The 27,715-nt window shown below is 41.9% G+C and overlaps 1 protein-coding gene across 2 annotated transcripts in view; it reads left to right on the forward strand.

The window, feature by feature from the left end:
• The first annotated feature begins 1,077 nt into the window (after positions 1 to 1,077).
• tbc1d4 (TBC1 domain family, member 4) overlaps positions 1,078 to 27,715 on the forward strand; it is a 120,520-nt gene continuing 93,882 nt past the window's right edge. For both annotated transcript variants that reach the window (XM_055870924.1, XM_055870923.1), the window contains exon 1: positions 1,078 to 2,153. In XM_055870924.1, the coding sequence (XP_055726899.1) occupies positions 1,731 to 2,153 (423 nt within the window). In that variant the 5' untranslated portion in view covers positions 1,078 to 1,730. The remainder of the gene's footprint in view (positions 2,154 to 27,715) is intronic.

A 27,715-nucleotide genomic window follows, 5' to 3' on the forward strand; every position in this document is an offset into this window, starting at 1 on the left:
TGATGATTTTTTTATCTATCTGCCAATAGGTGCCCTTCTTTGCAAGGCACTGGAAAACCACCCTGGTCTTTGTGGTTGAATCTGTGTTTGAAATTCACTGCTCTACTGAGGGACCTTACAGGTGTGGGGTACAGAGATGAGGTAGTCATTCAAACATCATGTTAAACACTATTATTGCACACAGAGTGAGTCCATGCAACTTATGTGACTTGTTAAGCACATTTTTTACTCCTGAACTTATTTAGGCTTGCCATTTACAAATGGGGTTGAATACTTATTGACTTAAGACATTTCAGCTTTTCATTTTTTATTAATTTGTAAAGACATAATTCCACTTTGACATTATGGGGTATTGTGTTTAGGCCAGTGAATAAAACAATCGAAATTTAATCAATTTTAAATTCAGTCTGTCAGCCACTGTATATAATAATAATAAAAATGTTATAATATTAATATTATACTTATAATAATAAACTTTAGATAACACATTTAAATCCCAATTATTTAGATCATTCGTATTGCACAATATTCATTTTTCATAGTGGACATGCATATTACATCGTACATATTGCCTGAATGTTTTGTTGCAGTAAAAGGGGGGAGGGGGGGGGTCCTTTCTACACAGGAGCACTTCTACTTTCCAAATCTACAGTTTAGCCCAGAGGAGCCTCACTGTTCATTTTGCGGCCCTTAAAGAGGGGCCAATCAGCTTAAAACAACAAATTATTTTGAACCACAGGAGGTTGGTGGCACCTTAATTGGGGAGGACGGGCTCGTGGGAAGGACTCGAGTGGAATGGTATTAAATACACCAAACACATGGTTTCCATGTGTTTGATGCCATTCCAGCAGTTCTGTTCCAGCCATTATTATGAGCCGCCTGCCCCTCAGCAGACTCCACATTTAGGCTTGAAAACATTAACAAAAAAAATCACATCTCATAGAAATACTTTAAATTAGTTTTTTTATGATAACATGTACACAATATATATTTAATTTTCGCCGTATTTATTAATTTACAAAGTATACATGACGGGAATCTTATTCTGAAGGATTCCAAAAATCTGTGACCCGGAAGTACTTGGTTATTCTTGCCTGCATTACAGCGGTATCTCAAGCTCATGGCACCGAAGAGAACGTTAAATAAACAGCCAAATATAGTTTTTCCCCCTGTGATAAATGACACACTTGTCTTTGCAAAGGGAACTATCTGCTCTCGTTGGAACTGCGGTTTTGGAGAATCACCCAGCATTTTAAAAGGTGTTTTCTTCTGGCCTTTCACAGTTTACACACCGTGCTCCAGACGCAACGTTCTAGCAAACTTCAACACCGTTTGGGAACTGCTCGGTCGTCCTCGTACAAATGTGACCTGGCAACACCAGTAAACCACGAACGGAGCTGTCATTTCTAGGTTACGACAGTAACCACCTTGTGAGGATCTGATCTGGGAAGCGAGTGTTGCAGTTTCGAGCGACACGAGGAACGCGTGCTTATGTTACTTTTTTGCACTAACTTTCTTACCGCTCAACAGGACTTCATCGTGAACGATGGATTATTAACTGTTTACATATATTCAAGCGTGTATCTAGCCAATCAGCTGAATTGGGCACAAAACCAAATTGATCGATTATCGATGTTATTAACCGATTAAAGGGCTGCATCAATTGCTAGAATTGAAATCAGCAATTAGGCGTGTGAATAGTTTATCTCCATTGTTCTATAATTAAAGAGATGGAGGGTCGGGATGACAAAGGGAATAAAGAGAGTAATCTCTCGAAGCCAGATATTCAAAAGTTTGCTCTCTGGTACATTGGCTGGTCCTCCTTGGACAAGCGTACTACCCTGCCTATGCTACCGTGGTTGGTGGCGGAGATCCGGAAGAAAAGTGAGAAGAACGAATCGGGACGCGAGACTTGTTCCGTCCAGGCCAGGGAAGTTCAACTGGTGCTCACCCCGCCGTTTATTCGATGTGTGCCCGCCAACAATGTCGCCAACTCGTCCGTCTTCATCTTCGAGCATAAAGCGCAGTTCATCTCACGTTTTATCCACAACAGTAATGACCTCACATATTTCGCCTACCTTATCCGGAGCCAGCCCGACAACCCGGAGTCTGAGATGGCATGCCATGTCTTCAGGGCATACGACCCTAACCAGGTAGGCTGTTATACATAGCGGAGGGAAGTAGGGGTGCTGCAGAACCACCTGATAAATCACCCCTAAACGCCTTCCCGGGGCTATGTTCTTATATAATTTAGGCACAGATGTCACTGTCAGAACTACAGTACATCCAAACATGTTGCCATCATGCTGTCTTTACAGGTACACTCAAGTTTTGACTAACGCCATTTGTGCCACAATGGCGACCTATTCTTTAATTTGCAAGAATGTGGAGGTATGGTCCCATATTCGCCAAATTCAGCAACCTTTATAAATGGGTCAAGTACAACTGCCACATTGTTGCACCAGCTACTTGTAAGCTTAAGCTATAAAACAATGGTCAACCTTTGGAGAACTCAGAACTTTACCACAGTGGTCCTCTGTGTAGTAGGCCTAGTGATAAAATGCTGTGCTAAGGTTTATCTGGTATTTGGAAAGATTCCTCAAACACACTCTTTAGAATCACCGGATAGCCTAATAAAGACACGCCTATATTGATTGGTAAATAAAAACATGATTTTGCAGTTGGTATTTAGTCCATTGTGGTGTTGGGCTAGAATTTGCCCAGTAATGGACTAAAGGAGCCTAACTCCTTATAGTCCTAGGACCTACCATTCTCTGTTTAAAGAAGTGTCTCAAAGCTAAAAGAGCCAAATAAACCATTTACATGTGAATCGATTCTCAATTCCGATGCGCTTCTAGAAACAACCCCTCTACTCTCATATCATATCGAAATAATTTCACAAATGCAACATACACATGTATTGTGCATTGTTTTAACATAGTCGCAGTCTTCCGTTTACACACTGGGTTTCGGAAACACCGATAGCACATGTTGTCCACTCTGTCTTCTTTCTGTTTTCTGTAAACAAGCAGTGTAATATGGGTGTGTGGGAACTGTAGCTGTAAAAGGTTTTTTGAAAATGTATTTCTTGCTGATATGAAAAATAATGTCCTTATGCTTCCAAAACCGTACCGCAAGCAATGAGTGTTCATGTTCAGACGGAGCGTCAGTGTTTTTAACAGCACTCGCCAGTACAGAAGATGCAATGTAATGGAACTGAGAGTCATGACCAAGGGCTAGGATAGAATAGGCAACCTGTATTTAAATATAGGCTAAAATAATCCAGATCAAGGCTGTATCCGTATGATTCAGTGCATCAAACATTTGTCAGACTGTGTTTGACAAGGGATTCATAGGCCCAATATGCTGTATTGACGTGTGCGTGCATGCCTCCCAGGCTTGTGCTTCATGTTTACACTTGTGTCACGTGGTATGGGGTAGCCGGCCAAGAATTCTGCACTCCAAGATACCCGATGGTGCGAGGCAATGAGTTTTGGCAGTGTAGCCTACCTCGGGCTTCATCGAGTCGGTATCAGTCAATACTTGTAAAAATGTAATTTCTTTCATGCGTAACTTGTATCAATGTTTGTCCTGTGTAGTTGCATTATTTTCGTTGTGTGCTGCAATATGTTAGCTTGTGGGATCGGATCTAGCAATCCGTATTTTTTGGTAACTTCATTCTACGTGACCTCTGTCAAATTGTGCATATAATGACAGGGTTGCTGACAACATCTCCCTTGGCGGAGGTCGCATAAACGTTTTATTTTATTTTTACGAACTACGGATTGCAGCACCCAAAGGAAACAACTTTCAGCACTAGGCAAAGCAACATGAGCATCATTCCCCAGTTTAGCTTGCTAGTGTTGATGTTATGCAGGTTAAACTGGCTGGGTAGAAACGTGCCAGACGGACCATGAGGAACGCACCTTCCCCCACAACGACGGGGCTGTGTTCCTCTGGCTAGCTACCTCTCTGCACTTATCGGATTGCCATTACCACACGCACACACAACTTTTATTTTCCTTTGTAGGAGTGATTGATCACTGTGTGTTTCTGAAGTGCTTTGTTTTGACACGTTGTACTCTACACCTGGAGCAGCTAGGCCTATGCATGGCGTGTTGCTCACTGCATAGGAGTGCCCAGGCCCTAGTTACCTTAGGGGAAAAAGTGGAGTTATTTTAGGACACTGAATTTGAGTGCTCTTTTGCAGGACAAAGAACGATTAGGAGACACACAGAAGCTCCAATAGATATTCCTGAGAATGTGCTTGTTATAGAAATTGCTTGTAGACAGATTTTGTCAAGCTTGAGGACTTGGGTTAACGTTCTTCTGCATCTATCAGACTTAGACAAGTTAAGGGGATGTTCAACTTGTCATGGTACGTTTCAGAAGAAAGTGCTCCCCGACGAAAGAATGATGGATTATGAACAATAGCACAGAGTGAATATGCATAGATGTGGGCAGGCCTATGGTGCATTTCTCTAATATGGTGTATCTATTCTCTAATTGTGTAATGTGTTAGCTTGATCACGTTAGATGGCTTTAGAGCAGGTTTGATTTGGTAGCCTAATTGAATGTTAGCTAGATTAGTGTCTTTTTAGTCTCAACGCTCATTATCTTATCTGACAGCACAGGTTGACTTCAGAGTTGGTGCATATGTGCATTCCGTGTCTTAGATCAGTCAGAAAAAGTTAATGAAATGACAAAGTAATAACTTGGTTACTTATAGACAACACTGTATGCCACAGCATCACAAATAACAATACAATATGCATGGCTTGTAGTTGCTATGACCCTTAACCTGGCTAGGAGTCCAGTCGAGTTCTCGCAGCCAGCAGATTGGCACTGACACACCCCTCTCTCCCTGTGTCTGGGAAATGTTGTATTGGTCACTGGGTGAATAAATAATGCCTGCCTGCATTCAGCGCATGGTGGCCCCATATGCTATAATTAACCTTCTGCATCACCACCTATAGATCAAATGTTGGAACAATGACTATTTCAGCCAAAACAGTGGCCTCATTTGAATATATTTGAAAATGCATCCTTCCGTCGTACTTTGAGGTAGCTTAATCACTGATCAGACATGGCATGATTGGTGACAGCAACACAGTGGAAGCTTTTCTCACAACTATCAAATCATGTTGTATCAGGGATTTCTTCAAGGCTGGGAAGAATCAAGGATGCATTTTATAGTATTCAAACAGGTCAAAGTTAGGGTTGGGCAGTATCCAGATTTGCATACCAGTTTTGTTTCATACCAGGGTATACAGTAGTACTGGAAGTGCACACAATGGGCGCCATTTCTTTTTTTTTGTATCCACAAAACTATTTAGGCAACATTAATCTTGATCCATGAGGGACTCGATTGTCTTTGCTGTGACCAATAAGCTTGATCTTGCCACTTAGCTGGCAAGTTAGCAAACCAAATGCATAGCTGAACCCCTTGGGTGGATATCATTTATTTGGCACATCTTTTATAGTTAAAGGGATTATTTTGGATTTTTTCCAGTCAGATTAACTTGTGGATACCATTTCTATGTGTCTATACCCAGTATGAAGGAAGTTAGAGGTAGTTTCGTGAGCCAAAGCTAACTAGCTACACATAGACCTTTTGTCATTGCGCTAATGCTAGTTAGCAACTTCCTTCAAACTGCACGCAGAGACATAAAAATGGTATTCACAACTTCATCTGACTCTGGATAAGTAGATAATGGACTGCATTGCCAAAATCCCGAAGTATCCCTTATAGTTCTAAGCAGCTGCGTAGTATGCAGCCCCCGCAAAGCTGTATTGAAAATCATACCGTCGGTATGACTAAATATCCCGGTATACGGTATATTGATCATTCTACAAAAATGGTGGCTTTCTGACCGGCCAATTACTATTATTATTTTTTTAATATAATTCCTGTTTTTGTCAGATTATAGTTAACCCATTAACAATGTAAATTAACATAAATGACAGCTTAATGTATTTAGATATTTTAACTATATTAAATTTAAAAAACTTGTTCCTTTTTTCACTACACTACCGTTGAAAAGTTTGGGGTCACTTAGAAAAGTTATTTTTGTTTGAGAGAGAAAATCCAAAAATGTTGTCAATTTAAAAAAAAAAATAATATCATTGATTAGGAATACAATGTAGACATTGTTAATGTTGTAAATTAATATTGTAGCTGGAAACAGCTGATTTATTTGTATTTTTAATGGACTATCTACAGAGGCCCATTATCAGCAACCATCACTCAATGGCACGTTGTGTTGATAAACTTGGATTAGCTATTTTAAAAGGCCAATTAATCATTAGAAAACCCTTTTGCCATTATGTTAGCACAGCTGAAAACTGTTCTGATTTAAAGAAGCAATAAAACTGGCCTTCTTTAGACTAGTTGAGTATCTGGAGCATCAGTATTTGTCGGTTCAATTACAGGCTCAAAATGGTCAGAAACAAAGCACTTCTGAAACTCGTCAGTCTATTCTTGTTCTGAGAAATGAAGGCTATTCCATGCGAGAAACGGAAGATCTCGTACAACGCTGTGTACTACTCCCTTCACAGAAGAGCACAAACTGGCTCTAACCAGAATAGAAAGAGCAGTGGGAGGCCCCGGTGCACAACTGAGCAAAAGGACAAGTAAATTAGTGTCTAGTTTGAGAAACAGATGCCTCACAAGTCCTCAACTGGCAGCTTCATTAAATAAACTCATCAAAAAAAGAAACGTCCCTTTTTCAGGACCCTGTCTTTAAAAGATAATTCGTAAAAATCCAAATAACTTCACAGATTTTCATTGTAAAAGGTTTATACACTGTTTCCAATGCTTGTGAACCATAAACAATTCATGAACATGCACCTGTGGAACGGTCGTTAAGACATGAACAGCTTACAGAAGGTAGGCAATAAAGGTCATAGTTATGAAAACTTAGGACACTAAAGAGGCCTTTCTACTGGCTCTGAAAAATACCAAAAGAAAGATGTCCAGGGTCTCTGCTCATCTGCGTGAACGTGCTTTAGACATGCTGCAAGGAGGCATGAGCACTGCAGATGTGGCCAGGGCAATAACTTGCAATGTCCGTACTGTGAGACGCTCAAGACAGTGCTACAGGGAGACCGAACGGACAGCTGATCATCCGAACATCACACCTGCGAGACTGGTACAGGATGGTAACAACTGCCCGAGTTACACCAGGAATGCACAATCCCTCCATCAGTGCTCCGAGTGTATGCAATAGGCTGAGAGAGGCTGGACTGAGGGCTTGTAGGCCTGTTGTAAGGCAGGTCCTCACCAGACATCACCGGCAACAAAGTCGCCTATGGGCACAAACCCACCGTTGCTGGACCAGACAGGACTGGCAAAAGTTTGAAGGACACAATTATTTCTTTTGAAAATAATTATGTATTACCTTGTCAACGTCTTGACTATTTCCTATTAATTTTGTAACTCATTTCATGTATATTTTCATGGAAAACAAGGACATTTCTAAGTGACCCCAAACTTTTGAACGGTGGTGTATGTTAATGACAAATCAGGCTTTCCACAGTGTAATTTGACTTAATTTGCAAATATAATCAGTCAAAAGTTTGACAATAATATTAATGTTTTTGGATTAGTCATTATTTGCTTGAATATTTTTTTTAAACATTTCTATAATTACACCAGTGACCAGTAACACACACAAATGACAAATCTTCAGACCTGTTCTATTAAAACTACAAGGAACATTAACACCGGTGACATCTGCAGAAATATAGAATATCTAAGATGGCGGCCACAGTAGCGCAAACCACACTTCTTAAATTGTAAATAAATCACTTAATCGTTTGATTTGATCAGTTATTTTAGTCAAATTTCCTTTCCCCTACTACAAACTGTGTAACACCGGTGATGCATCTTAAGGCTTCGCATGAAATTACCAAATTAATAATTAAGTTGCTAACATATGTCAAAAGACCGTAAAGACAATCATACTACCAATTATCACCCTTTGGCGCTAAAATAGATTACAAGTATTATGGACACGTTGGAAGTGGTCGATAAATTGAGGCTGAAAAACACGGACCTTTATAAAATTTATATTTGAAAGAGGCTAAATCAAGCTAGTCGGATTGATTACTTTCTGCTATCCTTTTTCTACGGTGCCAAAGGTGAAAAAAAGTACGTATTGAATGCGATCAGACCATCAGCTTATAGCCCTCCATGTAATTACGACAGACTTTCCACGAGGGCTGGGATATTGGAAATGTGATCAGTTTACCGGACAGTAAATTAATGAAAGCTAAGGAGTAAATTTAAAAAAAATCTAAATTGTGTAATTAAGGTTCAGTGTATCCACTTAAAGTATAGGAGGCCTTTTTAAGTGTGTTTTTACAGGCCATTCAATTAAATCTTCATCCCAAAACCAGATTTGGTCAAGCGAGAAATTAAGTTTTAATGTCACATGCACAAGTACAGTGAGATGCCTTTTCTTGCAAATTCAAAACCCAACAATACAATAATAACAATGTATTGCTACAAAAAAATACAAGAGAAATATGAAATACACAATTAAGTTAGCATACAATATACAGGAAATGTTTAAGTCAGTTCCAGTACCTTATTTACAGTGCATTCGGAAAATATTCCAAATTTTGTTACGTTACAGCCTTATTCTAAAATGAAGGAAAATATACAATTTAATTCATTACGCTACACACTACCCAATAAAAGTGAAACGGGTTTCTAGAAACTTTTGCAAATGTATTAAAAATAAAATCGGATACCTTAAGTATTCAGGTCCTTTGCTATGACACTCGAAATTGAGCTCAGGTGCGTCCTGTTTCCATTGCTCATCCTTGATGTTTCTAACTTGACTAGAGTGCACCTGTGGTAAATTCCATTGATTGAACATGATTTGAAAAGGCACACACCTGTCTAAACAAGGTCCCACAGTTGACAGTGCATGTCATAACAAAAACCAAGCCATGATGTCGAAGGAATTGTTCGTAGAGCTCCGAGACAGGATTGTGTCGAGGCACAGATCTAGGGAAGGGTACCAACATATTTTTGCAGCATTGAAGGTCCCCAAGAACACAATGGAAGAAGTTTCCCGGACAAAACTGAGCAATCATGGGAGAAGGCCCTTTGGTCAGGGAGGTGACCAAGAACCCGTTGGTCACTCTGACAGAGCTCCAGAGTTCCTCTGTGGAGATGGGAGAACCTTCCAGAAGGACAACCATCTCTGCAGCACTCCACCAATCAGGCCTTTATGGTAGAGTGGCCAGATGGAAGCCACTCCTCAGTAAAAGGCCCATGACAGCCAGCTTGGAGTTTGCCAAAAGGCACCTAAATACTCTCAAACCATGAGAAACAAGATTGATAAAATGAAGATTGAGCTCTTTGGCCTGAATGCCAAGCGCCACACCTGGAAGAAACCTGACACCATCTCTACGGTAGCATCATGCTGTAGGGATGTTTTTCAGGGACTGGGATTGAGGGAAAGATGAACGGAGCAAATAACATCTCTGGAGAGACATGGAAATAGCTGTGCTGCGATGCTCCCCATCCAACCTGACAGGGCTTGAGAGGATCTGCAGAGAAGGATGGGAGAAACTCCCCAAATACAGGTGTGCCAAGCATGTAGCGTCATACCCAAGAAGACTCGGCTGTAATCACTGCCAAAAGTGCTTCGACAAAGTACTGAGTGAAGGGTCTGAATTCTTATGTAAATGTTATCTTTTTTTAATAATTATATATTTTTTAATCAATTTTTTTTTTTGCTTTGTCATGGGGTATTATGTAGATTGATTAGAAGAAAAAAATATTTATTCAATTTTAGAAAAAGGCTGTAACAAAATATGGAAAAGGTCAAGTGGTCTGAATACTTTCCGAATGCACTGTACTGGAGTGATAGAGGTAGATATGTATCGGGTTAAAGGGACTAGGCAACGGGGTATAAAATAAACAGAGTAGCAGCAGCTTCCATGTCAGTGACTGTGTTAGTCAGTATAAATGTATGTACATATGTGTGAGTGTTTGGGGCCCTGTCAGTGTGCATAGAGGCAGTGCAAATATTGACATACAAGGTAAACTCGGTCCATGTAGCTATTTTGTTAGTTAACAGTTTTTTTGCTTTGGGATATAATTTTGGTGTCAGACTTGATGCACCGGTACCTCTTGCAGCAGAGAAAATAGTATATGGCTTGGGTGGTTGGGGTCTTTGATTTTCCAGGCCTTATTTTCTCACCACCTGATAGAGGTCCTGGATGGCAGGGAGCTCGGCCCCAGTGATGTACTGGGCTGTCTGCACAACCCTCTGTAGTGCAATTAGTTCGAGGCTGGTGCTATTGCAATACCAAGCAGTGATGCAGCCAGTCAATATGCTCGAAATGGTACAGCTTAAAGTTTGAGAAGGTTCTACAGCTTTTCAACCTCCTGAGTGGGAAGAGGCACTGTCGCGCTTTCTTCACGACTGTGCGTGTGTTTGGACCATTTTAAGTCTAGTGATTTGGACACCAAGGAACTTGAAGCTGTCTACCTGCTCTACTGTCACCCCTTTGATGTGGATGGGTGTGGGCTCGCCACCCTGTTTCCTATAGTTCACGATCAGCTCCTTGGTCTTGCTGACGTTGAGGGAGAGGTTGTTGCTCCGCCACCACACTGCCAGGTTACCGACCTCCTCCCTCTAGGCTGACTCCTCGTTGCCGGTGATCATGCCTACCCCCATTGTTTCGTCAGCAAACTTGATTATGGTGTTGGAGTTGTGCGTGGCCCCGTAAACCGGGAGTACAGCAGGTGACAATTTTATAATACATTTTAAAAATCCTTTGAAGTTCCTCCAACTTCACTTGAAGGGTGCTGTGATATCATTTTCCTTTAACATCGGGTTAAACTAGCTGCAACTCAAACTTACAATTACAAAGGACACACTACAGTTGGCAATGTACTCCTTTTTGACTGGGAAAACCCCTGGCCTTGATGGCATTGCAATAGAAATATATCAAACATTTGATAAATTATTGAAAGATCCACGCATGTTTTAATTATTCACATATAAATTGTAAACTGTCTGACACACAAAAATAAGGGTTGATTACTCTTCTACTGAAGCAGGAGCCAGGGGGACAGTATAACGACCCAGTCTCTCTAAAAGATTGGAGGCCTCTCACCCTTCAATGTTGAAATGCAAAAATATTGTTAAAATGTATTGCTCAGAATTGAATATTTCAGGGATTAGAAATGAATGCATTAGAAACAAAGGTATCAGCCGATTTTATTCAAGTTCTCTCTCACAATGTTCAACTCTGAACGGTCTTATTTAGGACCTGGATAATTTCTCCAGTTTATCTTGATTTAAAACCCAAATACAAAAGTTGCAGCAAATAATTACAGTAAGTAAGATCAAACAAAATACCTACTTTAACACTTGCATTCGTAAGGATTCGGTATCTAAAAGACACACTTTAAATTGCTATATGGTCTCCCAATTTCAATGGTCAGATGGTGCAGTGATGTGCTTGATGTACACATTCCTGAAAGTTGAATGATCTTGCAACTATCCATTTTGATAGAAAACTTTGTCAAATAGATAGGATGTCCATCTATGGGGGAATTGCACTGATTTAAGTCTCTAGTGATACCACAGTTTACATATCTATTCGTGGCTCTACCGACTCCAGGATAATGTTTTTTTTTTTCAAGTTACAGGAACAAAAAACATTACATTTTATTTGGAATGGAAAACCTGATTTTTTTTTTTAAACGTTAACCGGGTATATTTCTTTAATAAATGAGTTTGGAGGGATTAAATTTAAATATCAAGGCATTAAACCTCTCTGTTAAAGCTTATATTATACCAAAACGATATCTAAATCCAAACTAGTTTCTAGTAGGCTAATTAGAGGGGCACATCCACTGCTTTAAAATGGGGGGTCTTTGCTCTGTTTAAACCCTGTTTAAAGTGTCCTTATTTTTAAATGAAGCTATACAGAGTTACAATTCCAATTTTATCCTCCAGTAGAGGCAGAATCTATTACAGCAAATAAATACACGCTAATGTTCTGATAGAGTAAAAGTCCATTTTCGTGGAGAGAATGTATAGGAAAGGTATCATGTTCATAAATGACATTGTAAACAACGACGGTAGAATTGTCACCAATTAATCCATGTGTATGCACAATATCAAACTATAACCAACTCATTGCAGCTCTACTACAGAAATGGCAATTAGGAATTAATTTGTTTGTCTGCCACCAATTAAAAATCATAAATGGCTTAAAATTACTAATCCATTTTATCCGTTTCACTTACGGTCAAGAGGGTTTGCAACTATGCCACATTTTAAAATTCAAGATAGTTGGGTACAGATTTCCGATGTCCCAATACCATGGTTTATGAACTGATATGCAAAACAATTGATGCATCAGTTTAAGCTGTTATATAAAAATCTCGCTACAAAAATAATGCTCGTATAGGTCTATTCAATAGTCAGACCGGTGCAGACTCTGTCATGTGGAACCAGAATCACATCTCTTTTGGTACTGTCCATTGGTGGCTTGTTTTTGGAGTCTGATCCAGGAATGGTTGTTATGCCATAATATCAGGTTGCAGTTGGACCTGCAAACTGTATTACAGGGGGATGTGAAGGACCACAGTCAGCCAATAAGAATGATCATTGTGCTCTTGGGAAAAATTGAAATTTTTGGGGGGCAATTTCAGAAGGAATTGTTGCAGATGGGGAGGTTCAAGTCCCCAGTGAGACACCATGGGAGAATGGAGGGATGTTTTACTAGATGAAATGTCCGAATTATATTTTATTGGGAAAGATGGGTGAAGGGTGGACTTGATGAGTGGTGGACTTGATGAGTGTTGGAATAATTATATACACAAATGTACAGTATAAATGTTTGAGGTCCTCCAATCAGGAGTGGGAATGTTCTATATATTTTGCATTTCTCTTTTTAATGTCTTGTGGTTTGGTTTCATGCTGTGAGTGTGCTGGTCCTGGTAGTTATGGGTGCCTCGCCGGCGTCTCAGGGCGTGTAGCGGAGGGAGCAGTCATTTATATTGTCTGTGTATTGTTATTTTACTTAGTAAAAAAAAAAAAATGAAGAATAGAAACATAGGAAGAAAGAGTGCAGACTCATTATGTGCTTTTCAAAACAGCCCCGCCTCCATGAACCTTTGACACAGTAAGACGTTGGCAAGGATGTTGCAGTTTTTGTTTTTGTCTGGTTTTTTCAATAGTGGAACACTAGTGACTTGAAATTGAGGGACAGCTATTCCCTGTAAATGATTTATAATATTTAGTTGATGTTTAAGTTATCCACTAAATAACTAAAACTTTCCTTTGTATTCTGACATTTTAAAGTGGGAGAATTATTATTCTTTTTCACTCAATGTCACTGAGCCACTAGTCATTTTTTTGCAATATAACTGTCCTACATATGTTTTTATTAACAATAAAACACGTAAATTAAAACAAACATATTTTTTTGTGTCCTTATCTGACTTTTTAAATTATTGTCTTGGTGTTTAAGTAGGGGGACAGGAATGTAGAATGACCCCTATACAGTATATTCCCCCCCAAGCGTAGTCAAAGTATGTGTAGGCTCATTAAAGGAATACTCCAGTATTTTGTAGAGTGACCCCCTATACGGTATATTGCCCCCAAGCGTAGTCAAAGTATGTGTAGGCTCATTAAAGGAATACTCCAGTATTTTGTAGAGTGACCCCCTATACGGTATATTGCCCCCAAGCGTAGTCAAAGTATGTGTAGGCTCATTAAAGGAATACTCCAGTATTTTGGCAGAGTCAGATGAACTCGTGGATACAGTTTTTTTTTTATATCACTGCATGCAGTTTGAAGGAAGCTAACTAGTGTTAGCTCAATTGCTAACTAACGTTGGGGCAATGATCGGAAGGCTATGGTAACTGCTAGTAGATACCATATACTTACAGGCATTGCGCTGATGCTAGTTAGCATTGGCTCGCAAAACGACTTAATACTGAATGCAGAGGTGACCTAAAAAATGGTATCAACGGGTTAATCTGACTCTGGGGAAGTAGATAAAAGGCTTCATTGCCAACATCCCAAAGTATCCCTTTAAAGCTAATTAAAGCATGCTGGAGCGGCATGTACTAAATAACAGGCTCTCTGTTTCTTTACTCAACATAGATCTATTATTGGCCCGGCAGCAACAGTGTGATAATCAGGGATGTGCACACATCTCTTGTTCATTCTTGGACCACTGGTTGACCCTTAGCATGGAATCCACCTTCTGCTGTGTCCCTGGGTCTGTCCTGTCCTATTCTTTTTCTGAGCCAGTCAACTCAAGGTCCCGGTGACACCTGGGCTGCCTAGTTTAGTCCCCCCAAGCCAAGTCAAATGTAAGGAGCGTGACCAGGTTGGTGCTAAAACCACTGACCCAGAATGGCTGAGGTAATCATAATGTGACTAAATGGATCTACACACAATGTAGGGTATTGTGTGTGGATTGCTAGTCAAGTAAGACACATCTCTTTGCTAGTCAAAGTAGATTGCTGAGGATTTTTATTTAATCCATTTTATAAGGCTGTAATATAACAAAGTGGAAAAAGTCCATGGGTCTGAATACCTTCTGAAGACACTATGTATGTATGTATGTATGTATGTATGCATACTAGAGGTCGACCGATTATGATTTTTCAACGCCGATACCGATTATTGCAGGACCAAAAAAGCCGATACCGATTAATCGGCCGATTAAAAAAATAAAAAATAAAAATAAATAAAAAATAATAATAAAAAAATAAATAAAAATAAATAAATTATAATAATAAAAAATAAAAAATTGTATTTATTTATATATATTTTTGTATTAATGACAATTACAACAATACTGAATGAACACTTATTTTAATATAATACACCAATAAAATCAATTTAGCCTTTAACATATTCAATTTGGTTTAAATAATGAAAAAACAAAGTGTTGGAGAAGAAAGTAAAAGTGCAATATGTGCCATGTAAGAAAGCTAACGTTTAAGTTCCTTGCTCAGACCATGAGAACATATGAAAGCTGGTGGTTCCTTTTAACATGAGTCTTCAATATTCCCAGAAGAATTTTTAGGTTGTAGTTTTAGGTTGTAGTTATTATAGGAATATTTCTCTCTATACGATGTGTATTTCATATACCTTTGACTATTTGATGTTCTTATAGGCACTTTAGTATTGCCAGTGTAACAGTATAGCTTCCATCCCTCTCCTCGCCGCTACCTGGGCTCGAACCAGGAACACATCGACAACAGCCACCCTCCAAGCAGCGTTACCCATGCAGAGCAAGGGGAACAACTACTCCAAGTCTCAGAGCGAGTGACGTTTGAAACGCTATTAGCGCGCACCCCCTAACTAGCTAGCCATTTCACATCAGTTACACCAGTCTAATCTCGGGAGTTGATAGGCTTGAAGTCATAAACGGCTCAATGCTTGAAGCATTGCAAAGAGCTGCTGGCAAAACGCACGAAAGTGCTGTTTGAAAGAATGCTTACGAGCTTGCTGGTGCCTACCATCGCTCAGTCAGACTGCTCTATCAAATCATAGACTTAATTATTACATAATAACACACAGAAATACGAGCCTTAGGTCATTAATATGGTTGAATCCGGAAACTATCATCTCAAAAACAAAACGTTTATTCTTTCAGTGAAATACGGAACCGTTCCATATTTTATCTAACGGGTGGCATCCATAAGACTAAATATTCCTGTTACATTGCACAACCTTCAATGTTATGTCATAATTACGTAACATTCTGTCAAATTAGTTCGCAACGAGCCAGGCGGTCCAAACTGTTGCATATACCCTGACTCTGCGTGCAATGAACGCAAGAGAAGTGACAACATTTCACCTGGTTAATATTGCCTGCTAACCTGGATTTCTTTTAGCTAAATATGCAGGTTTAAAAATATATACTTCTGTGTATTGATTTTAAGAAAGGATTACTGTTTATGGTTAGGTACACGTTGGAGCAACGACAGTCCTTTTTCGCGAATGCGCACTGCATCGATTATATGCAACGCAGGACACACTAGATAAACTAGTAATATCATCAACCATGTGTAGTTATAACTAGTGATTATGATTGATTGTTTTTTTATAAGATAAGTTTAATGCTAGCTAGCAACTTACCTTGGCTTCTTACTGCATTCGCGTAACAGGCGGGCTCCTCGTGAGGAAGGTGGTTAGAGCGTTGGACTAGTTAACCGTACGGTTGTAAGATTGAATCCCTGAGCTGACTAGGTAAAAATCTTCCATTCTGCCCCTGAACAAGGCAGTTAACCCACCGTTCCTAGGCCGTCATTGAAAATAAGAATGTGTTCTTAACTGACTTGCCTAGTAAAAAAATAAAAATGCATCCAAAATTACCGATTTTCCGATTGTTATGAAAACTTGAAATCGGCCCTAATTAATCGGCCATTCCGATTAATCGGTCGACCTCTAGTCTCAACGTTAACAGTGAAGAGGCGACTCCGCGATGCTGTTCCTCTGTCCAGTGTCTGTCCCCCCCCCCCCCCCCCCCCCCTCATCTTAATCTTTTACTTTTATTGGCCAGTCTGAGATATGGCTTTTTCTTTGCAACTCTGCCTAGAAGGCCAGCATCCCGGAGTCGCCTCTTCACTGTTGACATTAAGATCCTCCACCAAATTCCACAGTGGGTGCGGGACCTAGAGAGGCCTACAAGCCACAGTGTCTCGCTCCCACTGACATTTGGTGGAGGATCAGTGATGATCTGGGTGTGCTTCAGCAAGGCTGGAATGGGGCAGATTTGTCTTTGAATCGCATGAATCGAGCCACGTACAAGGTTGTCCTGGAAGAACTTGCTTCCTTCTGCTCTGACAATGTTCCCCAACTCTGAGGATTGGTTTTTCCAGCAGGTCAATCAAGGAGGACCACCAGATCAAGACCCTGTCATGGCCAGCCCAATCTCCAGACCTGAACCCCATTGAAAACCTCTGGAATGTGATCAAGAGGACGATGGATGGTCACAAGCCATCAATCAAAGCCGAGCTGCTTGAATATTTGCACCAGGAGTGGCATAAAGTCACCCAACGTCAATGTGAAAGACTGGTGGAGAGCATGCCAAGACGCATGAAAGCTGTGATTGAAAATCAGGTTTATTCCACCAAATATTGATTTCTGTACTCTTCCTAAGTTAAAACATTTAGTATTGTGCTTTTTAAAAATGAAAATTAACTTATTTTCTTTGCATTATTTGAGGTCTGACAACACTGCATATTTTTTGTTATTTTGACCAGTTGTAATTTTCTGCAAATAAAATCTCTAAATCAGTGGTTCTCAATCCTGGTCCCGGGGACCCAAAGGGGTGCACATTTCTGTTTTTGACCTAGTCATCAACGCCTTTTGATGAGTCGATGATTTGCCCTAGCTGTGTATTGCTAGGGCAAAAACAAAAATGTGCAACCCTTTGGTTCCCCGGGACCAGGATTGAGAACCAGTGCTCTAAAATCCAACATTTTCATTTGGGAGAAATGTTGTCAGTAGTTTATAGAATAAAACTAAAATGTTAATTTTACCCAAAGTTATACCTATACATACTAAAACCAGAGAAACTGATAATGTTGCATTGGTCTCTTAATTTTTTTCCCAAAGGATTTATATAATGCCTTCGGAAAGTAATTATTTTTGGGTCACTGGCCTTAATGTAATACCCCATAATGTCAAAGAGGAATTATGATATTAGAAATGTTTACAAACTAATAAAAAATGGAATGCTGAAATGTCTTGAGTCATTAAGTATTCAACACCTTTGTTATGGCAAGCTTAAATAAGTTCGAGAGTTGCTTTAACAAGTCACAATAAATTGCATGGACTCATTATGTGTGCAATAAGAGTGTTTAACATGATTTTGAATGACTGCCTGATCTCTGTACCCCACAAAAAACAATTATCTGTAAGGTCACTCAGTTGAGCAGTGTATTTCAAACACAGATTCAACAGCAAAGACCAGGAAGTTTTTCCAATGCCTCGTAAAGATAAAAGCAGACATTGAATATCCGTTGGTGGAGGTATGAATTATACTTTGGATGGTGCCTCAATACACCCAGTCACTACAAAGATCCAGGCGTCCTTCCTAACTCAGTTGCCAAAGAGAAGGAAAACCACTGAAGGATTTCATCATGAGGCCAATCGTGACTTTAAAACAGTTAGAGTTTAATATTTGTGATGGTAGAACGTTGAGGATGGATCACAACATTGTAGCTACTCCACAATACTAACCAAAGTGAAAAGGAAGCCTGTACAGTATATAAATATTTTAAAAAATCCATCCTGTTTGTAGCAAGGCACTAAAGTAATGCTGCAAAAACAATTGGCAAAGCAATTTACTTATTGTCCTGAATACAAAGTGATATGTTTGGGGCAAATCCAAAACAACGTATTACTGCCTACAATTCTCCATATTTTCAAGTATCGTGGTGGCTGCATCATGTTATGGGTATGCTTGTAATCGTTATGGACTGGGACGTTTTCCAGGATAAAGAACCATTCATTCTCGCTGTCAATAATTCTACTGTTGTATCTAGGGTTGGGCAATATCTAGATATTCATATCGTCCTATCGTCCTTCTCTCACACTGGGTTTTACGTTATTACCGGCTTAGTACACAAGGGTTCGCCCAAAAAACACAAAGCCCATTGGGCATCTATTACCAGAATGCTACTAAAATTAGCGCAAGTAATAGTGAATTTCAAATGGAGGCTGCTTGCTGAATATGTTAACGAACGCAATTTGAAAATAAACAAATTGCAAAGACAGGCAGCCCCGCTCCTAAAGTAATACTAATATACAGTTGAAGTCAGAATCTTATATACAATTAGGTTGGAGTAATTAAAACGTGTTTTTCAACCACTTTCAACCACCAATTTCTTGTTAACAAACTATAGTTTTGGCAAGTCGTTTAGGACATCTACTTTGTGCATAACACAAGTAATCTTTCCAACAATTGTTTGCAGACAGATTATTTCACTTATAATTCACTGTATCACAATTCCAGTGGGTCGGAAGTTTACATACACTAAGTTGACTGTGGCTTTCAACAGCTTGGAAAATTCCAGAAAATGTTGTCATGGCTTTAATAGCTTCTGATTGGCAATTGACGTCATTTGAGTCAATTGGAGGTGTACCTGTGGATGTATTTCAGTGCCTATTTGCTTGACATCATGGGGAAATCAGCCAAGACCTCAGAAAATAAATTGTAGACCTCCGGAAGTCTGGTTCATCCTTGGGAGCAATTTCCAAATGCCTGAAGGTACCACGTTCATTTGTGCAAACAATAGTACGCAAGTATAAACACCATGGGACCATGCAGCCGTCATACCGCTCAGGAAGGAGACATGTTCTGTCTCCTAGAGATGAACGTACTTTGGTGCGAAAAGTGCAAATCAATCCCAGAATAACAGCAAAGGACCCTGTGAAGATGCTGGAGGAAACAAGTACAAAATGATCTATATTCACAGTAAAAAGAGTCCTATATCGACAACCTGAAAGGCCACTCAGCAATGGGGGAGGCTTGCAAGCCGAAGAACACCATCCCAACCGTGAAGCACGGGGCGGCAGTATCACGTTGTGTGGGTGCTTTTCTGCAGGAGGGACTGGTGCACTTCACAAAATAGATGACATCATGAGGATGGAAAATTATGTGGATATATTGAAGCAAAATCTCAAGACATCAGTCAGAAAGTTAAAGCTTGGTCACAAATGGGTCTTCCAAATGGACAATGACCCCAAGCATACTTCCAAAGTTGTGGCAAAATGGCTTAAGGACAACAAAGTCAAGGTATTGGAGTGGCCATCACAAAGCCCTGACCTCAATCCTATAGAAAATTGTGGGCAGAACTGTAAAAGCGTGTGCGAGCAAGGAGGCCTACAAACCTGACTCGGTTGCACTAGCTCTGTCAGGAGGACTGGGCCAAAATTCTCCCAACTTATTGAAGGCTACCTGAAACATTTGACCAAAGTTAAACAATTTAAAGGCAATTCTACCAAATACTAATTGAGTGTATGTAAACTTCTGACCCATTGGGAATGTGATATAAGAAAAAAAAGCTGAAATAAATCATTCTCTCTACTTTTATTCTGGCATTTCACATTCTTAAAATAAAGTGGTTATCCTAACTGACCTAAAACAGGGAATTTTTATTAGGATTAAATGTCAGGAATTGTGAAACTGAGTTTAAATGTATTTGGCTAAGGTGTATGTGATCTTCCGACTTCAACTGTATGTAGTAGAAAGCGATGGGTTAGAAGAAGTCTACATAACCAACCCATAACCCGCTCTCTCCACTGGCTTCCAGTTGAAGCTCGCATCCGCTACAAGACCATGGTGCTTGCCTACGGAGCTGTGAGGGGAACGGCACCTCTGTACCTTCAGGCTCTGATCAGGCCCTACACCCAAACAAGGGCACTGCGTTCATCCACCTCTGGCCTGCTTGCCTCCCTACCTCTGAGGAAGTACAGTTCCCGCTCAGCCCAGTCAAAACTGTTCGCTGCTCTGGCACCCCAATGGTGGAACAAACTCCCTCACGACGCCAGGTCAGCGGAGTCAATCACCACCTTCCGGAGACACCTGAAACCCCACCTCTTTAAGGAATACCTAGGATAGGATAAAGTAATCCTTCTAACCCCCCCCCCCCCTTAAAAGATTTAGATGCACTATTGTAAAGTGGTTGTTCCACTGGATATCATAAGGTGAATGCACCAATTTGTAAGTCGCTCTGGATAAGAGCGTCTGCTAAGTGACTTAAATGTAAATGTAATAAAGTTAAATTAAACATCCATATATATGGCCAGCTATGTAAACTTTAACATTGATTTATCCTGCAAAAGATGTTCAATTGGTAACATACATTTTTGTCATCTTCTAATGCCTCTTAAGGGGAAAGTAATCTAAAAATAATGTATTGTAATCAGATTATGTTACTGAGTTTGGGTAATCCAAAAGTTACGTTACAGATTACAATTTTGGACAGGTAACAGATTACATTAAGGAAGTAACCTACCCAACCCTTGTACATTCCACGAAAGTAGGATAATGTCGCCACACTGTGGCAAAGTAGTCGAGTTACCAGAAGCCTTATGAAATTATTATTTGGTCCTCAAATACATTACATTTGTAGCAAAGGGCTGGCGCAAAACGTAAAGAGAAAAGGACAAATGAAAAACACACAAACGTTCAATCCCTAACAGTTTTGGTGTGAGTTCTGCCACAGACTGTGTTGGTCTGCCCTTCTCAATTTTTTTATTCCAAGCCTGCGATTTTGATTTTCGAACGCCTGGAACATCCCTAGGTCAATTACCTTGTTTAATAGCTTTGTTTGCTGTTAGTAGCTCTTCATACTGCCCCTCGAGGGTGGTGATGCGTGTCTCGTGGTAACCTGCCTTTCCTTCCAGATCAATAATGCGAGTTGTATGGTCAGCCAGGGGGGTTTGCACTGATTGTAAGGGTAAGTCCAGATGATTAAATCGAGCGTTCATGTCCTCTTCCATTTTCTTGATAGCTGCTAATTTGATAGTTTTTGAAGACTCCAGGGGTTCAGGCACTTTGGGATTTTGCAATCTTTCTTACCTGCTTGATTTTGGATTAATTAGTCTCCCCTTTGCCGCGTTTCTCGTAGTTGGAGAAGCGTCTACTCCATGTGGTGCTCACTAGCGCCCCCCCGTTTTGGACACATATGTAACCCCTTATTTTTGTTTCCACAAAACTACCTCCGTACTTCTATTCATTTGTATGGGTTACCGTCAGACGAGTCCAGTGAGTCTCATCTTTCCGTAGAGTGTAGGCTAAACCGTTCGGACGCAGCAGACGTTTTCGTTAGAAAGGTTTTTGTAATGTCTCATGGTCTGACAAACACCACTGTAGCTCGGCCACCTTCCACCGCAGATGCGGGAGGCCGATATAGGCAGATGTGGTGGATTGACACGCAGCCCTGGTAAAAAAAACACATCTCAAACTTAAACTGATGGATTTTGATAGGGATTTTAAAAATTATGTTACTTAGATTTACGCACTGGTGAATCAATAGACTTAAGGATTAAAGGTTGTTTCCAATCCCTTCTCTCTTCCCTTGGTGCTACAGCCTTCTGCTGCAGACTAGACTAAACCTAGGGAATAAGTGCCTCCACTTCACTGTCTGGGGATTGGGTTCACTGCAAATAATTTATTAAATTAAATGGTGGCACCGGGTTACTTTACCTATGAATAACAAATGGACTGTTAAATTGTTAAACAGACATCCTGTATCATGTTTTCTATTATTGGCCTAGAGGTGCTAGACAAATCATGGCTTACCAAGGCCGTATAGGCTAGCAGTGATTCCACCCCCCTCCCTCAGAGCTATTTTGGGCTCAGAATTGCCTTGGCTTTTCAGCAAGACAAGGCTGTCAGCTAAGTTCATGTCACAAAAGCAATCTCTGCATCTTTTTGACTGGCTGATTTTGAAGCTCTTTGGTTTGAAGGTCTTTGAATATGTTTTAATAGAGGAAGGGTTGTGAAACTAGACACCAGACAACGTAGAGGATATTCCGTAGTCTCTCTAGACAGACGGGTTTGCCTCCCACAATGTACCAATGTTCCAGCGTACATGTCTGTACTTAGACCAACGTTATTTTGGCAGAGAGCAAAGGGCAGAGCTAGGACTTGTGCCGGAAATCCGCCCAGAGCCCATCTGTTCATGTTATTTGTAAACGTTCCTGGTAGCTAGCTAAATGGAACTCATGGAGGATATTTTCAGTCAGTGTGTTTTGCAAGTGAGTAGTTTGCATGCGCCATTACATTAGCGTTACAAGCTTACAACCACTGACTGGCTGTGGCAAAAATTTGCAGAGCCATCTGTGTGGGCATTGTCTGCCTGTTTCCAATTTTTCAACCCTGCCTACTCAAACTTGTGATTTGTTGGAAGAGTTGTCTGTCTGAAGAGCACCCTGACCAAATTGGCCAAGACACAATCCAACATGATTCCCAGACCTAGTGCTGTTGTCCTTGCTGCGGGACGATTTTTAGTCTTGAGTGGATGGTAACTGTAAGGGTGGGTTCAATCTCTGGTCTGTTGCATGTAGAATAACCTAGCCTGTTCATGGCATCGATGTCGCTGGGATACAGAGGTCCAGTATCTTTGGGCTAATTTTGCGAGCACGGTGTAGCCTACTCCTCATTTTTGTCTCCTAATATGAAATTACACCTGGCTACCTGTAGCCTTTATTTATTCTGCTTCTCAGACATAATGCAATGTGGCCCCTTGAAAGCTCCTCGGCTATGTTTGTCCGTCTGTTAGTTGTTGGTAGGCTACACTAATAGATTTTTAAATGCCAATACAAAATCTTCTCTGGAGATATGAACGGGCATTTTACTTGTCTGCAAAGGAATGTGGCTTCTGTTCAACTTAATTAAAAAAACATGTTTTCCCATCTCAAGAGGTTAAATAAAAAATGACTATAATAAGTGCCTTTTAATTTCCAAATAAAGTAACAGGTTTGACTGTAAGAGGGTTGATGATTCCATAATTCCCTCAGGGGGAATGGAAGCTTCTTGTATGCAACATGGAGGAGCAATTGAATGCAAGCTTCACATTTAATTTAATTTTTGTTAACACTTGGCACCTAGTGTCAAAACACATTATGATGTGGTCATAACCATGTCATAACAGCTGACATATACATATCATGACCATATTATGACAAGATATTTAGATCTGTTGTGACATATATTGCCTTATTTTATGGCTGGTTATGACACCTACATAAGTGTCAAAACCCACAAAATCTACCACAGAAGGCAAAACATTCCATTACACCATAGCCTGCTTGTCAACAGTATTTTTATGTTATATACATTGCCATATAAAGAACATTATTGAATTTTCATAGTAATTGCGCAGACATTGATGTCAGACATGTACCTACCCCAATTCTCTGTTGCTGATGAATGCAGTGGCAGATTTCAGGAGCAGGACAACACACCCTCTTTTTGACTGATGACTAGGGCTGTTATGGCGACCGTATTACCGCCACACGGGTCATTAAGGCAGTCAAATTCCACATAACTGCTTAGTCACGGTAATTAGGCTTCTCCAAGCTCTGATGCTGCTGATGGTCATTAGTAGCCTACCAAACTTGCCAACTGCCTGGGACTCAGCACTATTATCCCTCAAATCTAATCAAACACTTCATGTGAGTTCACATGTAAAAAACGCACCTTTATAATTAAAGCATTACATGCCTAATCAAAAGTGACCGCCAATGTGATAATGGTGTTTCCCCGCTAATGGAACATTCACGCTTATAATCTAATGCCGTGGGCGCATTGCCGCGCTTTATACTGTGAAGAAATATCCTAATAGTTTATCAACATTGCGTTTAAAAAATTTTTTTGGGATGCTAGTGGTTGTATTAATTTGGGATCAATTGCATCCCACAACTGTCCCAGACTATGTTTGGAATATTTTTTTCTCGCATAGAATAGGTCAACTTTTTGTACTATAGATTGATATACACTAGTGCTTTTGCTGTTTGTTAAGTCTACTCGTCTTGTTGGCTGACGAAAAGTAAATGTGGACAGTTCTTCCAATGTCTTCAATATGCACCTTGGAATTGGATAACGAAGTGCTCAGTTGCATCCCCGATGTGTCTGTCTTCACTTGTAGCCTGTGAGAAACACCCGATCACGTGATGAGAGAGGATGTGAGTGAGCGGTGCTTTGGAGCATGCAGCACTCAGGGTGCCCAAGGGCACTGGCCGTAAAAGGCATGTATTTTTGTATTTTTTTTGTAGGCATTACGGGGATGCCACCGGGAAATTGTGAATGAGAGACGTGTTTACAGCCTGCGCAAAAACAAAGCAGAATTCATGCCTTTCATGTGACTCTTTTTCAAATCATCATTATAGTCGCGTCATGCAGCCTTACAATGTATTAAAAATCAAAACATCTAGCTCAACGTTTGTAGAACAACTAAAGTTACATGAATAACTAAATGAAGCATATAGGAGTAGCTAATCTTTAACAGCTCAACACAGAATAGCCTCGTTGTCACGATCGTGTGGTGGATTGACGGACCAAAATGCAGCTCTTGGAAAATAAGCCATCTTCTTTATTAACACACAACACGAAGATGAACACGACACAAAACACTTTAACAAAAACAACAAAACGACCGTGAAGCTACAAACGTTGTGCACAAACATACAGGCTACTAACGTTCTTACATAGACAATTACCCACAATTAATGAGAGCCTATGGCTACCCTAAATAAGGCTCCCAATCAGAGACAACCGACATCAGCTGTCTCTAATTGGGAACTCATTCAGGTAACCATAGACTCTTCTAGATCACTCACCAACATAGACAACGCTAGACATCTACACTAAACACAAAACCATATTTTACACCCCATAACCCCTTTACCAAATAAACATCAAAAACCAACAAAACATAAACATTACCCATGTCACACCCTGACCTAACTAAAATAATCAAGAAAACAAAGAATAATAAGGCCAGGGCGTGACATAACCCCCCCCTTGAGGCGCGAACTCCGGGCGCACCATACACAGTCTAGGGGAGGGTCTGGGTGTGCTCCCCTCCACGGTGGCGGCTCCGGCTCTGGTCGTAGTCCCCACGTCACCACAGTACCTAACCACCTCCTAGGCCTCCTCCAAACGACCCCCCTCCACATTAACCCCATTGCATTCAGGGGCAGTTCCAGACTAAGGGGCAGTACCAGGGTAAGAGGCAGTACCAGGGTCAGGGGCAGTACCAGGATCAGGGGCAGTACTAGGGTCAGGGACAGTACCAGGGTAAGGGGCAGCACCAGGGTAAGGGGCAGCACCAGGGTAAGGGGCAGCACCAGGGTAAGGGGCAGCACCAGGGGAAGGGGCAGCTCCAGGGTAAGGGGCAGCTCCGGACTGAGGAATGGCAGCTCCGGACTGAGGGACTGCAGCTCCGGACTGAGGGACTGCAGCTCCGGACTGAGGGACAGCCCATGGCTGGCTGACAGATCTGGCTGCTCATGGCTGGCTAACTGATCTGGCTGCTCATGGCTGGCTGACGGATCTGGCTGCTCATGGCTGGCTGACGGATCTGGCTGCTCATGGCTGGCTGACGGATCTGGCTGCTCATGGCTAGCTGACGGATCTGGCTGCTCATGGCTAGCTGACGGATCTGGCTGCTCATGGCTAGCTGACGGATCTGGCTGCTCATGGCTAGCTGACGGATCTGGCTGCTCATGGCTAGCTGACGGATCTGGCTGCTCATGGCTAGCTGACGGATCTGGCTGCTCATGGCTAGCTGACGGATCTGGCTGCTCATGGCTAGCTGACGGATCTGGCTGCTCATGGCTAGCTGACGGATCTGGCTGCTCATGGCTAGCTGACGGATCTGGCTGCTCATGGCTAGCTGACGGATCTGGCTGCTCATGGCTAGCTGACGGATCTGGCTGCTCATGGCTAGCTGACGGATCTGGCTGCTCATGGCTAGCTGACGGATCTGGCTGCTCATGGCTGGCTGACTGATCTGGCTGCTCCTGTCTGGTTGGCGGCTCTGGCAGATCCTGTCTGGTTGGCGGCTCTGGCAGATCCTGTCTGGTTGGCGGCTCTGGCAGATCCTGTCTGGTTGGCGGCTCTGGCAGATCCTGTCTGGTTGGCGGCTCTGGCAGATCCTGTCTGACGGACGGCTCTAGCGGCTCCTGTCTGGCTGGCGGCTCTAGCGGCTCCTGTCTGGCGGACGGCTCAGTGGGCTCATGGCAGACGGGCGGCTTTGCAGGCTCATGGCAGACGGGCGGCTTTGCAGGCTCATTGCAGATGGATGGCTCAGATGGCGCTGGGGAGACGGATGGCTCAGATGGCGCTGGGGAGACGGATGGCTCAGATGGCGCTGGGGAGACGAGCAGTTCAGTCAATGCTGTGCAGACGGCAGATTCCTGCCGGCTGAGGCGCACTGTAGGCCTGGTGCGTGGTGCCGGGACTGGTGGCACCGGGCTGGGGACACGCATCTCAGGGCTAGTGCGGGGAGCAGCAACAGGACGCACAGGACTCTGGGGACACACAGGAGGCTTGGTGCGTGGTTTAGACACTGGTGGTAAAGGGCTGGAGACACGCACCATATAGCTAGTGCGTGGAGGAGGCACTGGTGGTACTGGGTTGGGGCGGGGAGGTGGCGCCGGAAATACCGGACCGTGCAGGCGTACTGGCTCCCTTGAACGCCGAGCCTGCCCAACCTTACCTGGTTCTCTGCTCCCCGTCGCCTGACCAGTGCGGGGAGGTGGAATAACCCGCACCGGCCTATGTAGGCGAACCGGGGACACCATGCGTAAGGCTGGTGCCATGTACGCCGGCCCGAGGAGACGCACTGGTGACCAGATGCGTTGGGCCGGCTTCATGACATATGGCTCAACGCTCAGTCTAGCCCGGCCGATACGTGGAGCTGCAATGTACCGAACCGGGCTATGCACGCGTACAGGAGACACCGTGCGCTCTACTGCGTAACACGGTGTCTGCCCGTACTCTCGCTCTCCACGGTAAGTACAGGGAGTAGGCGCAGGTTTCCTACCTGACTTCGCCACACTCCCTTTAAGGCCCCCCCCAAGAAATTTTTGGGTTGTACTCACGGGTCTCCAGCCTTGTCTCCGTGCTGCCTCCTCATATCGCCTCCTCTCGGCTTTCGCTGCCTCCAGCTCTTCACGAGGGAGGCGAT

The sequence above is a fragment of the Salvelinus fontinalis genome, chromosome 19 (genome assembly GCF_029448725.1).
Source record: "Salvelinus fontinalis isolate EN_2023a chromosome 19, ASM2944872v1, whole genome shotgun sequence".
Taxonomy (NCBI): domain Eukaryota; kingdom Metazoa; phylum Chordata; class Actinopteri; order Salmoniformes; family Salmonidae; genus Salvelinus; species Salvelinus fontinalis.